Below are 17,490 nucleotides of genomic sequence, written 5' to 3' on the forward strand. Positions count from 1 at the left end.
TAACTGCAATGGGGAGTTGCTTTTGCAAGTTGGTGCAGTCATTTGACTTTTTGTTTTATAACCACACACAATAGCAATCCCAGTCACAACCGTGGTTTACCTATAATCTGTGCAATTCAATCGGTGTAACAACCAGTTTGGTGAGCTTGCACGGTGAGTGTGCTCAGACTGGTTTGCCTGAACCAGTCCAAACCGGTAGAATCCCATCCCTACCTATAGTGCCTGTGTGTCATTTGTTTCGGAGAAGGGTGGCATCAATGGTGGTAAGGAAATAGAGCATCATTAGTGAGACTGGGGTCCCCGGCATATTCTTTCAGGTTGCTGATGTCCTTTAAGGTGTATTTGCCTTCTTTGAGGGAATCCTATCAATGACAGTGACGACTCTGTGGGAAGGGAAAAGAGACAATTTCAATACAAATTGAGTAAAGAGAGGCTACTTCTGTGCATGATGCATCTCCCAAGCTGGAGGAATCCCCCAATTTAGGAGCTGTTTCTTCAATCTGAGGTAGAATCATAGAGCTGGAAGGGACCTTGGAGGGCTTTTAGTCCAATCCCCCAAGGTTGTACATAAGTGGTGGATTTGCACTGTGACACCCAATTTATTAAAACACTATTTTTAAATTATTATTAAAACACAATTAACACTATTCAACACCACTGATAATACTACTATCCTTCAAAGCGACCTTGATTATGTGTCTAAATGGTCAAACATCTGGCAACTCCAAATCTCGACCAACAAATGCTCTGTCCTACACATTGGTAAAAAAAATCAGTACACCAAATACAAACCAGGCAGATATGACCTTGTTGATGATCCTCACTCTGTCAAGGACCTTGGAGTTCTCATATCAAATGACCTAAGTGCCAGAGCTCACTGTAACAGCATTGCCAAAAAGGCATTAAGAGTTGTAAATCTAATCTTACGAAGCTTCTTCAGAAATATCGAATTGCTAATTAAAGCATACAAAACTTTTGCCAGACCAATACTTGAATACAGCTCATCAGTCTGGAATCTGCACTGCATATCAGACATTAATACAATCGAGCGAGTCCAGAAATATTTCACGAGAAGAGTACTACACTCCTCTGCTCGCAACAGAATACCCTATATCACCAGGCTTGAGATTTTGGGCTTGGACAACCTTGAACTATGCCACCTACAGTTAGACTTAAGCATTAAAATTATCTGCTACTATGTCCTTCCAGTCAATGACTACTTCAGCTTCAACCACAACAATACAAGAGCACACAACAGATACAAAATCAATGTAAACCGCTTCAAACTTGATTGCAGAAAGTACAACTTCAGCAACAGAGTGGTCAATGCCTGGAATGCACTACCTGACTTGTTGTTACATCCTCTAACCCCCACTCCTTTAACCTCAAACTAACCACTATTGACCTCACTCCATTCCTAAGAGGTCTGTAAGTGGCATGCATAAGTGCACCATTGTGCCTACTGTCCCTGTCCCCATTTATTTGTACCTGTTTCTGTATTCTTACTCATGTTTATACTTATATCTATTATCTTGTAAGTGATTGACAAATCAAATAAATAAATAAAATAAATTTAAAACCCCTTTATGGCATGAGATCAGTTTATCTGAGGGACTGCTTCTCCCCAGAGATTTCAGCCTGTCATATATTAGATTAGGCAAAGAAGGCATGCTATAGATACCATCAGCTAGAGATCTACATTTCTGTATCCCAGGAGACATTCCCCTTTATAAATTCAATCATGTATCATAATGTTCAGGGGTCACTTTAATCAGACATCTCCCTTGTTTTCACATTTAAATCTCTGGTAGACATGGGGTAGATGCATATAACTCAGTATATATCTTCACATTCCTCCAGATAAGTATTGTTTATTCCATTATCAAAAATCTTGCCAGGCTTGTAAATATGCAGCCCTTACAGCTGGTGAAGAATAATTTCTAGGCATCAATTTCCAGATTCTTTTGATCTCTGTTTTCAAAGTGATGGAGTGAGGTCTCATAAACTCATGGTTCTATATTTCAGTTTTGCACTAAACAGGCAAAAGTTATAGACCCTCAGCTGGGTTAGACAGTGGCTTAGAGCTACTGAGTCCAACTCTATAAGGAAACAACAGTATTATGAGGGCAATTGAGTTGGACCAGGAACCAGCGGAGAGGAGATGTATCCGCAGGAAAAACCAATAAATGCTGCTTGGTGCTGGTCACCTGACTTCTTCTTTGATGTAAAAGTGGGTAAAAGGTATCTTATACAGTCACCTTACAGCTGTTGTTGGCTTGAAGGAGGGAGTGGTTACAAAAGACTTCTTAAGCCTACATTATTTTTATGGGTATGGCAGAAATAAGATGCTGCCAGGGTGTATTTGTATTTTATTTAGGTGCAAATGAGGATGGGCTCTGTGATTCTCTATCATGGAAAAATGAGAGGCCAAATATCTACTAACAATGCAGGCATTTAAGGTAGTCATCAGATTCTTTTAGTAACATATAAGGCAGTAAGAGGGATTGTCCAGTCTAGGAATTCTATGCCACTATAAAAAGCAGTTATTTCTGGTTGATGACCAACTTGTATGGGCTATTATTACAATCCCAGATTTTTTGTTGGTCCCTTCCCACACTAGATCCAGCATTCTAGTCTCAAGGCTATATTTTACCTTTTCCAGTGAAAGAACCAATCTGAACATGTTGATACTGTATTTTTATCATAATATATTGGCATCACATTAAAGAAAATATGAATTAACTCTAGGAAAGCCCCAAAGGGCAATGAAAATTATTTCCACCCCTGAAATAGTAGACATTTTATCACATTAAAGTTAACATAAAAATAGTTTCTAGAGTAATGAAGCTAGCAGCAGAAATCCATATTATCCTAAGGAGCAATCCTTCTCCTCCTCCCTGCGCTCCACTCTCGCTTTTATTTGAAGTTCGCGCTGGTTCCACTAGTCGGCCTCAGCCACCCAACCACTCCCGCTTGGCAAGGGGAGAGAGGTGCCGTCGAGCCAGTACACGAAGAAGAGGCTGGGAGCCGGAGAGCGGAAAGGCCGGAAACTCAAAGTCGGATCGCGGAAATCCAAGGACGGTTTGCGATCATGTCTGAGTTATCCTTGGCTGTTGGTGGGTGCTTCTGTTGGCTGCTAAGCAGCTTTTAGGTTTTCTCTCCTTAGAAAACGGAGCCCCTTCTTTTCCGCTCGGTCCCGTAAAATTTACCCGATCTTTCGAGCTAGAGGAATCGGAAGCCAAGCGATTGAGTTACTTCATTTCTCGCCTTTAATTTAACACGCCTGCTTCTTTTTCGTCCAGGCAAAATTGTCAGGAGGTTGGACAAGAGCATTTTTTCGGTTGCACGTGCTGCTAAAAGACCGTATTCCACAACTAATAGGTTGCGTTGCAAACCTGAGAAGGCCGATGAAAAAAACCCGCATTTCAGAGAAACAGGTAAAGTGGAGCCTTCATAATTTCTTGACGAATCCTGTGAATACTTCGTTGGGAGCAATTCACATGGTATAGATTTATGCCCCAAAATGCAGGAAGCTGTTTTTTTTCAGAGAGTTGGAGAATTTGATTTATTTGTGGGATCAATAGCCTGTGCTTTCTAGTTCTACTAAGATCGCTGTCGCAATTAAATTTGGTTTTGATCAGGCTTTTAACTTGGAACATATGAGAAAATATTAAGGGCCTAAAAATAATATGAATGGAAGTTGACACATCTGTGGGTTCACACAGTATGCTGAACCAAAATGTGATTGCTTGTTTTTTCTTTCTTGGTATGTTATGTGAACTGAACCACCGTTAGCAAACCATGATTCTTATAGCTTGTGGTGTGTCAATCCAGGTAATTGTGGTTTGTTCTGGTTAGATGGACCATGGGTTATGTTTTTGGATGAACACAGCCAGTAGATGACTACATTGTATGGTCTATTCCCTTAGTTTTAAAACTGTATATGCAGAAAGACAAACTGCAATTTTAGGAAGTTGTATATATGTACCAAACTCTCACACTCAAACCATTCAGAGCAAATTTTTAATTTGCCCCTCAGGAAAAAGAAAGTCAGTTTGGTGTAGTGGTTAAGGTGTGAGGCTAGAAACCAGGAGACCATGAGTTCCAGTCCCACACTGGGCAAAAAGCCAGCAAGGTGACCTTGGGCCTGTCTCTTTCTCTCAGTTGTAGGAAGCAGGCAAGGACAAGCCATTTCTGAAATCTTGGCAAGAAAAGTTCAGGGCCTTCTCCAGGAAGTCACAGGTGTCAAAATCGGCTTGGTATTTTTACTTTTTTTGTTTTGTGTTGTAAGGAATTCACGTTCCAGAAATATATGTAGTTAAGAACTGTCTTAAACATTGTACCAAAGTTGACAGAGGGATGTCAAAATAAAATATAAACATACTTAAAATTTAGTAGAACAGAGTGGACCAATAATATACAGTCATCCCATATATAGATTCTGGGATGACAGGGAAGGATATGGAGTCACTCTTTTTGGAAAAGAGGGTATATTAAATTAGAAACAAAGCATTTTTCTGTGTTGGATTTCTGTATCATTCCCTTGACTGAAGTATTTGAGAATATCAAGGAAGAATAAATATTTTATTAATAGTTGATAAGAAGGGGCCACTTAGGCATACAGTCCAACTCTTTGCTGAATCTAAATTAAACATTCCAAATAGATAAATATGCCTCTGCTTGAACAATCTAGTCAGGGAAAACCACTATATCAATGGGTAATTGATTTAAATATTGAATTGCCCTATTTGCAGATAGGAGGAGGAAGGAATAGTAGATATGTGTGCCAGCCTGAGTTATTTATAAAAATAAAGGCAGGCTATAAATATATAAATAAGTAAAAGTTAGAAAGCAATCAGAATCTTTCTTTTGATAACTTAAATCCATTATTTTGTCTCATGTGCTCTAAAGAACAGATGTAGCCTTCTCTATATTACATCATTGCACATATTTGAAACATTCCTATACATTTTTTTCTTAAGATTAAAACTTTTCCAGTTCCTACCATCTATTTTTATAAATTTTAGTTTGACAAGGAATCTTCAACAAGAAATTGAGTTATGGTTTTGGAACCAGTTACATATTTTTTAAGTGTCATGCCATTCCCCTATTATCTAATTAGTTGAATAATCAGAATGTCATGATGTACAATATTTCCACAATTTATTAAGGAAATTACTCAACTAAAATATGAGATAAAGTTAATTTGACTTTTTGACAAATCTGAACTGATTTATAACTGTTTCTTTCAAAATGTTTTCACGTAGACCACGTTATGTTTGGTCTAGAATCTTCTCATTTATTGATGGCAAATTGACAGGCATGTAGTTACATATACCTTAGTTTGTACCTATTTTGATTATGATCAGTTTCTAAATGCTCTTACATTTAAGCAAGCCACAATTAGTATGTGAAGCTTCCTGAAACTAGGCTCTCTGCTTTAAAGGGGATAGCCACCGAGAACACTTGAGACATTATTAAATGAACAACTAAAGCTTCTCAATGAAATGAATAACAGAGCTACTTGTAAAGGTTTAGAGTAGTATTGAGTTACCTGTGACACAGCAAAATCCAAGCGAGTTCAATCCTTTGCTTGCTTATACTTAATAGAGACAAAGTTGCGAAACTAAAGCTATAACCCTATGAATTTCCTGAGAGATTCTAGGGCGTGACTACCCTGAACCTCTTCCTTCCTCATCCAACTCAGGATTGTGCAGTTGTTTAATCTGGTCCTCTCTCTGAGAAAGCTCTCAGTTGTCAAAACTCTCCCCAATTTCTCCTGATGATGCATATTCCACTGCAGTTTGTGAGTATACAGCAGCACGGAATTGCATACTTGGTCACTAGTGGCATTTTTGCCAATCCCACTGTTGTATCAAATGAAACCGCACAGGAATTGTGTGCTGTTTTTTGGTAGACAGTAGCTCACAAGAATCAAAACAATGGACATGGTTGAATATTCAGATATAATGGTGAGAGCAGTTTTTCTCAACTTTGGGAAGTTTAAGCTGTGTGGGGAATTCTGAGAGTTGGCCCATGTAAATTAAAGTTGCCAAACTTTAGAAAGAATGGGTTAGAGCACAGATGTCAAACTCAATTTCATTGAGGGCTGCATCAGGGTTGTATTTGAACTCCGTGGCCCGGTGCGTGTGGCCGAGTTGGGTGTGGCCAGTTTGATGTTACTCTTGTTGGGGGCACCCTCCCAGGCTCCATTTTCAGCTGTGACGACTTTCTGCAGTGTTCTGCCACGCAGCACTCCTGAGCTCCATTTTCGCTGGCAGAGCACCTGCAGGCCATTGCAGCCAAAAACAGCTCAGTGCATGGCCCTTCCGAGCTCCGTTTTGCTGGCAGAGGCGCCATGGGCCAGTCCTTAGCTGTTTCCAGGGTGGCCCTGCAGGCCACATCTAAGCACCCTGCAGGCCGCATTTGGCTATGGGCCCTGAATTTGATATCCCTGGGTTAGAGTGACTTGTAGACAGGAGTCTACAAGTCGCACCTATTCGCTAGAACCGGTTGTTAATAATCTAAGCAGTTCAGAGAACCCGTTGTTAGAAGCAATTATTGGCCTAATCCTGTAAGGAAGGCAGGAAGGAAACATTCTGGTGTTGCTTACAGAAACTGCCTCTCTGTTAACCCTTCTTGACAGGATTAGACTTCCTGTCTCAGGAACTTCTCTGGAGTTTTTTTCCCCTCTTTTGCTGGTACTTTACTTGTGTGGAGTGACCATTCAAAGTTACAATGGCACTGAAAAAGTGACTTATGACCATTTTTCACACTTACGACTGTTGCAACATCCCCACAGTCATGAGAGGCCAGGCGAGGAGATGTGTGCCTCGATGTGAGTGATATTGAGTTGGCCATGCCCAGCCAATACCATGACCACCAAGCCATGCCCACCAATTAAGCCACACCCACAGAGCCGGTTGTTAAAAAATTTGAATCCCACCCCTGCTTGTAGAGTTTTTCCAAGGAATTGTCCCCCACTGTGCTGATCTATCTACTATTTTGAAACCACATGCTTGTGATCACAGCACTGAACATTGATTTTCTAACTGTTTTGAATTCATAAATATATCTGATGGTTGGAAATGTGGTGTAACCAAGGATACTGAGCTATTTTTTTTCTTTTGAGCCCTATTTTGGGGGATATGTTTTCTTTTCCTTGTATAATGTATGTCACTCAATTAATTCTTGTAGTTCTTTATGAAATGTTTCATCACTAAATTCTATCTTGCTAACAAAAGGTGCATTCTCTCAGTTGCACAAAGCATGCAAGGTGAGTGGATTTAAATTGTATGTTTTGCAGAATTTATGTTTTCTGGCTGGACTGATAATAAATTTACCGTGAAAATTACAAATGTGCACTTACAGTGAGGATCATATCTTGATGATTAATGGTTGCAGCAAAAATCAATGATTATATGAGTGGCTTAAGGTTTCAAAACGTTGATTTCATAAAGTTTGAGAGAATGTAAGGCAGAGGTCTCCAAACTTGCAACTTTAAGACGTGTGGACTTCAACTCCCAGAATTCTCCAGCCAGCTGGCTGGAGAATTCTGGGAGTTGAAGTCCACACGTCTTAAAGTTGCCAAGTTTGGGGACCCCTGATGTAAGGCTTCCCCCTTCTTGCATAATGAATATATAGTGCAATGGCACCCTCATCATTTCTTTTCTTATCTCTTATTATTCAGCAGTAAGATTTTTTTTTCTAGGTAAGTAAACAGAGATTAAGTTGCAATGTAAACTTTTTTCAAACAAGCAATTGCAATATTAGCAGGTGTGCTACTACTATTTTACACAGGCTCCAGTCTCAGGGGAGTTAGCAGGTTTGATATTTTGAATCTTATTTTTAGTCATTTATGTTTTGAAACTAAAAAGCATATACAGGTCACCCTCGACTTACAACCATTTGTTAGCGACAGTTTGAAGTTACAGTGGCACTAAAAAAGGTGAAGTACAACTTAAAAGTATTGCAGCATTTCCAGTCACAGCATCCAAATTTGGGCACTTGACAACCAGCATGTCTTTACAATGGTTGCAGCATCTGAGGGTTATGTGATTTCCATCTGGGACTTTCCCACCTGGCTTCAGACAAGCAAAGTCAATGGGGGAAGCTGGTTTCACTTAACAAGCACAAGATTCACTTAACTGCAGTGATTCACTTAGCAACCTCATGACCCCCCCAAAATAAAATAAAATAGATTGTAAAACTGAGTGCAACTTATTTAATAACTGCCTTGCTTAGAAATAGAAATTGTTTGTGATTGCAAGGACTACCTATATGTAATACAGCCCTCTTTGTATTTTTACAGTCCTCACAGCACATTAGATTAGAATGATGTACTCAGACTAGTTCGTGAGCCTTCTGCTGACTGAGGTTTTGAATCCAGTTTAATTAGTGCAAAGCCATGATATTTCCTGTGACACTTTATGGAAGTGAAAGTTGAACTGAAGCAAGAGAGGTAGATTGTTGATGCTTTTGATCTTTGGTGTTGGTCTTAAGTACCACAGGCAGCAAGAAAACTACAAGTCAACCCAGAGTTCTCACTTGAAGCACAAATAATGAGGTCAAATTATTTTACTTTGGATATATTACACCCAGCTCTCTAGAAAAGGCTGCTATGAAAATATCCTTTTGATCTGAATATCAGGAGAGAACAATGAAAGGAGGAATAATGGCAGGAAATCTGGGAGTCACAAAAGTGAAATGTTTACCTCTGCTATCACATAGGAGTGGGGGAATGAATGCCAATTGCACAGTTGCTTCTCTTTGTTGTGGGCTAAAACTGTCTTCATTGTTGAAACAGGACGGCCATTTGTGCAGAATAGTATAGGAGCGTGATGGCGAACCTATGGCACATGTGCCACACGTGGCAAGCAGAGCCATTTGAGCAGGCACGCGAGCCCCAGCCAAGTTTACCTGCACTGCACATGCGCACGTCTCCCAGCTGATTTTCAGCTCTTTTGAGGCTGTTTTCGCTCTCCTGGAGGCTTGAGGAAAGCCTCTGCATCCTCAGGAGGCTGAAAAAAGGGCCATCCGGAAATACCGGAAGTGCCTGTTTTCACCTTCCGGAGGGCCTCTGGAACTCGAGGGAAGCTGTTTTCACCCTCCCAGAGGTTTGAGGCAAGCCTCAGCAGCCTCGGGAGGCTGAAAAACGGGCCTTCAGGAAATACTGGAAGTGCTGAAACAGGCCCATTTTCAGGCTCCAGAGGCTTCCCTCCAGCTTCTGGGAAGGTGAAAACAGTCTCAAACGGGCTGAAAATCAGCTGGGAGGTGCATGCATGTGCAGTGCAGGTAAAGGGGTGGGGTGGGGGTGTTGCACACGAGCAGGGGGGGGACAGGGTGCATTGCATTGTGGCTGTTGGCGCATGCACGCTTTCGACACACCACAACAAAAAAGTTCGGCCTCACTGGACTACAAGATCTCCAAGGTCTCTTCCAACTGTTTTATTCTCTATTCTCTGTCTGTACGGTACATTACCATGGGATGGGGTTCCTTGGCTGTGATGTTAGAATTCAGTTCTGATGCTGCCTTTTGTCCTTGGGTTTTCAGGTGGTGCATTTTCTCTTTTGTTTCTCCTGCAGTGCGCTCCTCTCCATTTAGCCACGAAGTTTCTGAATGGGATAAGAAACTGTTGCTGTGGTCAGGTCGCTTCAAGAAAAAAGAAGATATACCTCAGCATATTTCGTATGTTCATTACCCATTAAAAATGATCGTCACTGACACCAATTGTTTCAAGTAGATACATATTTTTCATGTGATGAAAAGGCAGATGGTCATTGGTGGGAGATGAGGACATGTTAATACAAGAGCAGCAATCTGAGGCCAACTTGCTTATTTTCTTGGAAGCTCTGGTGCAGCTTTTAGTTTATAGTCACCTTTGGAATTGCTGTCAGTTGAGCCAATTTGCTCTGTCTATAATGCAGTTTGTAAACTGGCTACAAAATGCACTCTGGACTGTAGATTATTTTGTCTACAAAATACTCCCATCAAGATCTAGAAGAATATTATCCTATCCTCATGAAATTTTCTTTCTCAAGATTAAACAATTTCCCCCAATCTCTCTTTGTAGGACCACTTTTCCATCTTCCTGTTCCAATTTGTTTGGAACAACAATCAATAATCAACAATCTTGAAGTATTGTTTTTCCAAAGCTTGACACAAAAATCTAGATTTAGTCTGACAGATGTAGAGTAGAACAGAATTACGGCCTGTGATTTGGAAACTCACATCAAATACTTAAGTCATTTCTTTGAGGAACTACCAAAAAGTTTGTCTGTTTAGTTTAGATAAAGGCTTATAAAACATAATAGACTTATAAAACATGTATTCTGGGATATTCAGTCAAGTGGATTTTCATCTGTTTTAGGCTAAATAAGGCTGAATACTACTGTGGAATTACAATATTGATAGTTTTTGGTAGACTGGCTTAAATAGTGATTTTTTAAATTATATAATTTTTTTGTGTAAAATTTTTAAATTTTATAAATAAATTATTAGGGAACTGGAGATAAATGTGTATGATGAATGCCTGCAAGAATTAGTCTAAGGAAGAGGACTAGGGGTGACATGATAGCAGTCTTCCAATATTTGAGGGGCTGTCACAGAGAAGAAGGTAATCAAGTCAGTATAGTTTCTCCGGCTTGAGCAGGAGGTTGGACTAGATGATTTCCAAGTTCCCTTCTGTATTCTGTAAATTTGGTGAGAATAACGTTTGTTGGCAGCTAAATGGAACGTCTTGTTCAGAGGACATATTTCATCTGCAAAAAACTCTTGTAAGGATGCTGAACTAAAAAGTAATTGTAGGTATGATTCAGTAAGCACTATTAGCTTTCCCCAGGCACATCTTTGTCCAGATGTTTAGATTTCCTTAGTTAATATGAGCAATGAAAATTCTGGAATTGAAGCTCAAACATCTGGCTCACATTCAGATTGGAGAAAGCTGTCCACTGTTCTTAACTTTCATAGTACAAGCCTACCTTTTACATTTCACTGTCATTGCTATTGTCATGCAAACATGCTGTTTCATCTTTTCTCATAAGCCTGTATAGGAAATTGCAAACATCCTACTGTAATTAACAGGAAGTATGATTGCTTTTCAGTGACTCATCTATGGAGTCAGTCTCTTCAAATGTTTTGTTGCAGAAGAGAATTGCAACAGAGATGATCCATCACATAGATTTGATATTTTCTCCTGTTGGAATAGGTTATTATCTCTCTAACTGAAATGGCAATATCACAATAAAGTAGAATAAAAACAGAGCAAATGCTTTAAACTGTTAAACTAGTAAAATTTAAGTTTAAGTTAAAACCATGGGAGGATTGCCTTCAAGATCTTACATACAGTATAGCCATTTCCATGGGATAACATTATGTTTGCTTTTTAAAGGGCAAAGATGATGAGTGCAACAAGGAGCAAACTTCGTGTGAAAGTTGCCTACTTCGCAATGGCTTTCCTGCTTATGGGTTTTGTATCTGCAGTTATCATAGGGAAACAGGTTAGTAGAAAATGGTTACAGGGTTGAAAGTGAGAACAAAAGTATTAATAGATTACCCATTATTCAATTATATTTCAAAGCTCATTGAAAATAGTGTGGAGAAGACCCTCTGCAATAATTGACAATAAAAGTATGACTTTCCTAGCCCCTGCCAATCAATCTGCCACTGTCCTATGGGACTGCATTATTTTCTCCCTTTTGTTTAAACATTTTCCATGGAGTAGAAAACACTTAGTTTATATGAGCCAATCAGTCAAATCAGTCAATCATCTATCCTAAACAGTGCCCAACGAGTCTCTTGGGTGCTCTCTTCCTTATATACATAACAATGACTTCATGATTGTTGTTGTATCCGTCATTTGTCCAAAGAACTCCAACCACATACTTTACATCTCTACCCCTGGTGACCCGAATGATGCTCTTGCTCCCCTCCAGTGTTGGACACTGTGGTGGCCCAGGTAGGGGACAGCAATTTCAATGCAACTCTGGCAAGACCAAACTCTGGCTTTGGATGCATGGAGCTTCAAGATAGCAATAGCACTTAGACTTATATACCGCTTTATAGTGCTTTACAGCCCTCTCAAAGCAGTTTACAGAGTCAGCATATTGCCGCCAACAATTTGGGTCCTCATTTTACCCACCTTGGAAGGATGGAAGAGCTGAGTCAACCTTGAGCCTGGATTCGATCTGCCAAATTGCAGTAGTAGCAGCTTGCAGTACTGCACTCTCACCACTGTGCCACTGAGGCTCCTAGATCCGGGACTCCCAGGCAGACCCAGTGCACAACTTTGGGGTTCTCCTGGACTCTTGACTTCTGCTCACAGTAATAGCCAGGAGAGTTTTGCCCAACTTTGCACCCTTTGTGCGTCAGTTGCACCCCTTCCTGGATCAGGAGTCCTTGCACTCAGTCACTCAAGCTGTAGTCATCTCATGCCTGGACTATTACAATGCACTCTAATGGGTTATCCTTGAAGAGTATAGCTCGGAAGCCGTAACTGGAGCAGTATGCAGCAGTACAGGTAGTTCTTGGAGCCTCAACTGCCCCATGATATACTGCTGCTTCATGAGCTTCATTGGCTGCTGGTTTGCTTCTGGCTGCAATTCAAGATGTTATTACCTTTAAAGCGCTGTATGGCTTGGATCCCAGGTAACTGAGGAACTGCCTCACCCCAATGAGATTGGTTCCCCCCATCCATGCCAGCAGAGGGGGCACTCTACAGATCCCGTCAGGCAAGGAATTCCAACAGACAGGATCCTGAAGAGACTTCTCTGCTGTGGCCCCTGCCTTTTAAAACATGCCTCCCAAGGTGAGATCAGCTGCACTGATCTTCCTGACCTTCCCAGGGGCCTGAAGACCTATCTCTACTAGTGCGCCTGGGTCCCCAACAAGGGGCCCATCACTGTGGAGGTGGTTAGTAGATTGAAGACCCTACCTCCCATGTTTATGCTTTCCCCCCCAATGAATTTTTAGTATAACTATGATTACAGTTATTACTGTTTTTAATGTTTCTGTTTTTAATGTTTTAAAGCTGCCCAGTGTTACCTCCAAAGAGATGAGTGACACATAAATCCAAAAAGACAAAACATACTTGAACATGGAGTACCCCAGTAAAAACATAGGCTGCCCACTTACCTCTTTTCTGTTGCAGATTTCAGGCTTATAGAATTTATACATGTATGTATATTCTTAGAACAATGAATGTAAATGGAAAAATGGTAGCAATTGAGAGATATTTGCTGCTCTCCTAAGATCGAACTGACCTGAATAAAGTCTGTAGCTTAGAAATATACCTCTGGGTTATTTTAGGAAGCAGTTGTTTTGCTCTCACTACTGCTGAAGTTAGAAATCTGAACGTTTGCTGATTTACTCTGTGTTATCTAGTAGATAACCAAATTTATCTTCTGTCCACTCCTGTTAGGGATATTTGCCATGCTCTGGATATAATGACAGGATTAATTGTCTCTTAACTTTCCATGTTATGATCATTCTGCTGCAGGATGCTCCAAAATATAGATCACTGCGGTATATGCACCAAAGTGTTGAGCCGATAGAAGAGACTGCTGAAAGTACTTCTACCAAGCCATAATCAAAAAGATTAGATCTGTTGGTGTGCAATTTTCATCAGGATTTGGAAGAGCAACAAAGGAAACATTTATTTCATTTTTTCACATTTCAAAAAAAATAAAAAAAAAATTATAGTTCAATGGTAATTCTAAAATTTTCATTCTTTCTGATGGAAGACTCGATTTCTGACTAAAACAAAAGCACTTTTTGTTTTTGAAAGTCTGAATCTATGTATTAGAATGTTTCTTTAAATCCTGGATGCTGGGGGGATGTATGTATGTATGTATGTATGTATGTATGGCATTCAGCTTTGTTGGTATTTTCCCACGACATTGTAGTTGTGCTTTTAAAGTTGTAGCAAAGTTTGGAGATCTCATCTGCCATCATCAGGCTTCTGTATAGTGTTCATCTATACAGAAGCCTGATGATGGCAGATGAGATTCTGCCGAAACTTTGCTACAACTTTAAAAGCACAACTACAATGACGTGGGAAAATACCCGAACAAAGCTGAATGCCATACATGTAAGTACCTGTGAAAACTTAAGAATATATATTTGTAACCTGTAAAATACACCCTGCTCTAATAATAAATGGATCTATCCAGGATACTGAATTCATCTGAACTGGGTAACATATACATGAATGGTAAAATAATTCGTACTTATTCCCGCTTATATGTAAACTTAAACAGATTTGCCTTGTTAGTATAGCCCTAAAGTTGTATCTCTTTAGTATGTTAGTCTAGTAATTGTATCCAAAATTCTTTATACTCTTGGACATTTTTTTCCATTTCATGAAATAAATGTCATGTATGATTTAATTTCAAACCAGAATACCGAAATGCAAGAAATGCATGGTATTTACAGCAACTATCTAAAAGCTACCTGGAATATGAAGGCCTTAAGAAACCATACAGCATACTTTTAATTGCTTCCCAATATTGCTCATGCCAATATTTATTTCAAATGGAAACTCATTTTTTTATTAAATGGATATTTGAAAAGATGCAAAAGGCTGGAATTTAAAAATAGATTCATTCCAAAAGTTGCAACTGAAGTTTAATGTGAAATTAAGTATTAAATTAGATGGTACTTTATGTCTTATTTGGCTGGTAAGAGCATCTTAACCTTGTACTGTAGTTACAGCATGTGCAAAAGAACCAGCTTTGTGCACTAGTTATGGAAGTATAGTTGATAATATTGAAAGCAAAGCAGGTAGCATCAGTTGGAAAGGCTATATTTCATGTTTTTTGTAATGTAAGGTCAATAGGTGGGGAGATGAACTATGGTAAGAATAGAGAAAAGCCTGTTTTGAACATCAGTTTTAATATTAATCTTCACTAAGGAAAGCTGGTCATGCCCAGTACAGTTTCTTATACAGGTAATCCTCAATTTACAACCACAATCGAGCCCAAATTTTCTGTGGTTAAGTGAAACATTTAAGTGAGTTTTGCTCCATTTTACGACCTTCCTTGCCAGTTAAATGTATTACTGCAATTGGTAAGTTAGTAACCCAGTTCTTAAGTGAATCTGGTTTCTCATTGACTATGCTTGTGAGGTCGCAAAAGGTGATCACATGACCCTGGGACATTGCAGTGGTCATAAATATGAACCAGTTGGCAAGCACCTGAATTTTAATCACATGTTCATGGGGAATAAGGTCATAACTTTGAAAAACAGTCATGTCACATTTTTCAGTGTTGTTGCAACTTTGACCAGTCATTAAACAAATTGTTGTAAGTTGAGGACTACCTATACCATTTCAGAATTATGCAGTAGCAGAACAAATTGGGAAGGAGGCAGCATGTTAGAAACATTCTCACAAAATGACTTCCATGATGGGTATGGCCAATCATAAAGGACAAAGTGGAAGGGCATACCATCCATTGTTTCATCTTTTTTTTTAAAAAAAAATAGACAATTGGGGATAACACCCCCCCCCCAAAAAAAAAAAACACCCAGGTGAAGCCACTTGCTTTTTCCCATTGCAAAAAAAAATAAATGTCTATGGGTCTTTTGTGTGCTGGAGCATGCCAATTTCAAAATTGGTTAAATTAAAAAGAATCTTTAAAAATGAAGTCAGATTGTCAGAGAACCTGGCTGACAATTGACAATACAACTCAGATGGGATTCCAAGTACAATGCACAGAAGATATGTTTAAAAGTTTGAAAAGTAAAGCATTAAATTTAAATTAAATGCAGGAAAAAACTGAGAAAGGAAACAACTTAAAAATAAAATGCATCTCAAATTATCAAAGGAGAACTGAATGGAGAAATTCCCATGTGCATTATTAATGGAATCATACAGGCTTTACTAAAATCTCTTCTGTGCTTTGTTCAGCACAGAATCTGTATCTGGGGCACAAAAATGATTCTCTGCAATAACCATCTCTTTTGGCAACCTATGCTCAAATTCTTACTGTGTTGTGCTTAAGAATGATATATAGATAATGCATTTCATAAGGCAACACCCCAGGTTTTAAACTGCAGGTAGTAACTATTTTCACTTAGGATTTAGTTCAGGACAAAATGACATTTCATTAAGACACACAAGTGCTGTCTCTTCCTGACTGCAGAAAGATTTCCTTAGCTGTTAATTGCCAACAATTTGGCGGAACAGCCAATTTACCATTGGGGAGCTGTCCTTACACAGCAGTTATGCTAACCATAGTGCTGTCCATGCGTACTTAGCAATGGCATTCTAGCAACTGGATAGCAACTTGAAGTTCAAATTCTCATTATTCTACTTTACATTTCTCCAAAAACTATGACAAAGATAAACTTATCTGCATTAATGCTAAATTAAAATCTCCTGATCTGCTCCTAATCTGCTCTTGCATTTTTGGGATTTGTCAGTGATGTGTAATTATTTAAAATTTACACATTTTCTTAAGACAAAAAGAAACATTTTATGCAATGTAATTACTCACTTGAATAATACTGATTATATCCTGTAGTTTTGGCCAAGCTTGCTGGCAGAACCCAATCTAATTCTCCCTTTCCAGTTAAAAATGTCCATTGCAGTTCAGGTTCAGAAATAGATCAAGGTACAGGTAATCCTAAACTAAGGATCAGTTGTTTAACAACCAAAGTTACAACATTCTCAGAAAGGGTGCTTTATGAGCTGTACAGCACATCTGGCTATTGCAAAATGATCACATGATCTCCATGATCCCAAGACTGAATTTCTAGCAAAAGTAATGTCCTTTCTGTATATTAGATTCAGACTTACAACCACGATTCACTAAATGATGACTGCAAACATGACCTAAAATTTGGGTCCGGTCATGTGGTATTTTGACATATAACTGCAACAACCTATGACTAAAATTCAGGTCCCAATTGTGGTTGTAAGTTGGGGACTATCTGTAGAATTATACAAGAGGGTTAGCCTTAAGTTTTGAAATTGGCCCTGAATTCATGAAGTGATGGAAAGTACAGGTTATCACAGAAGGAAAAGAACAATTTGTCTTTCCATGTTCATTTTCCTTCATTCTTCTGGCCTATGTTGGAACTATTAAAAGAGCATGGGTCCTCCAACCTCTGGGCTGTGGCCCATACCAGGCCGTGGTCTGTTTGGAACTAGGCTGCACAAGCAGCGTGCGTGTGGAACTCCACTTGTGTGAGTGGTGGGTGCTTGTGTGAGCACACAAAGCTCTGGTCACACAAATGGACCTGTGCATATGTGCACGCCTGCCACTCACAAAGAATCATCCCATCCCACTGCATTAGAGGAATCTCTGCTACTGCCAAAAATCTTGTGAATATAACTGTGGATATGTACATAGGATACTAAATCCAGTGTTGGCTTTCCCTAGTAAACAAAAGGTTTAGAAGCTCTTCAAAGGTCTTTCCAAACTCTCCCACCTCCCCCTTTTTTGAATCACTTTAAGACAACATAACAATTACAGTCCTCTTTCACATTC

The 17,490-nt window shown here is 39.4% G+C and overlaps 1 protein-coding gene across 1 annotated transcript; it reads left to right on the forward strand.

Moving 5' to 3' along the window:
- The first annotated feature begins 2,969 nt into the window (after positions 1-2,969).
- FAM162A (family with sequence similarity 162 member A) lies at positions 2,970-13,786 on the forward strand. The gene is made up of 5 exons (XM_026713276.2): positions 2,970-3,116; positions 3,303-3,437; positions 9,586-9,688; positions 11,391-11,499; positions 13,497-13,786. Exons 1-5 carry the CDS (start codon positions 3,092-3,094, stop codon positions 13,584-13,586), a joined length of 462 nt encoding a protein of 153 aa, XP_026569061.1. The 5' UTR covers positions 2,970-3,091; the 3' UTR covers positions 13,587-13,786.
- The last annotated feature ends 3,704 nt before the right edge of the window (positions 13,787-17,490 follow it).

This window comes from Pseudonaja textilis, chromosome 2 (assembly GCF_049901715.1).
Source record: "Pseudonaja textilis isolate UNSWEBS1 chromosome 2, rPseTex1.2, whole genome shotgun sequence".
Lineage (NCBI taxonomy): Eukaryota > Metazoa > Chordata > Lepidosauria > Squamata > Elapidae > Pseudonaja > Pseudonaja textilis.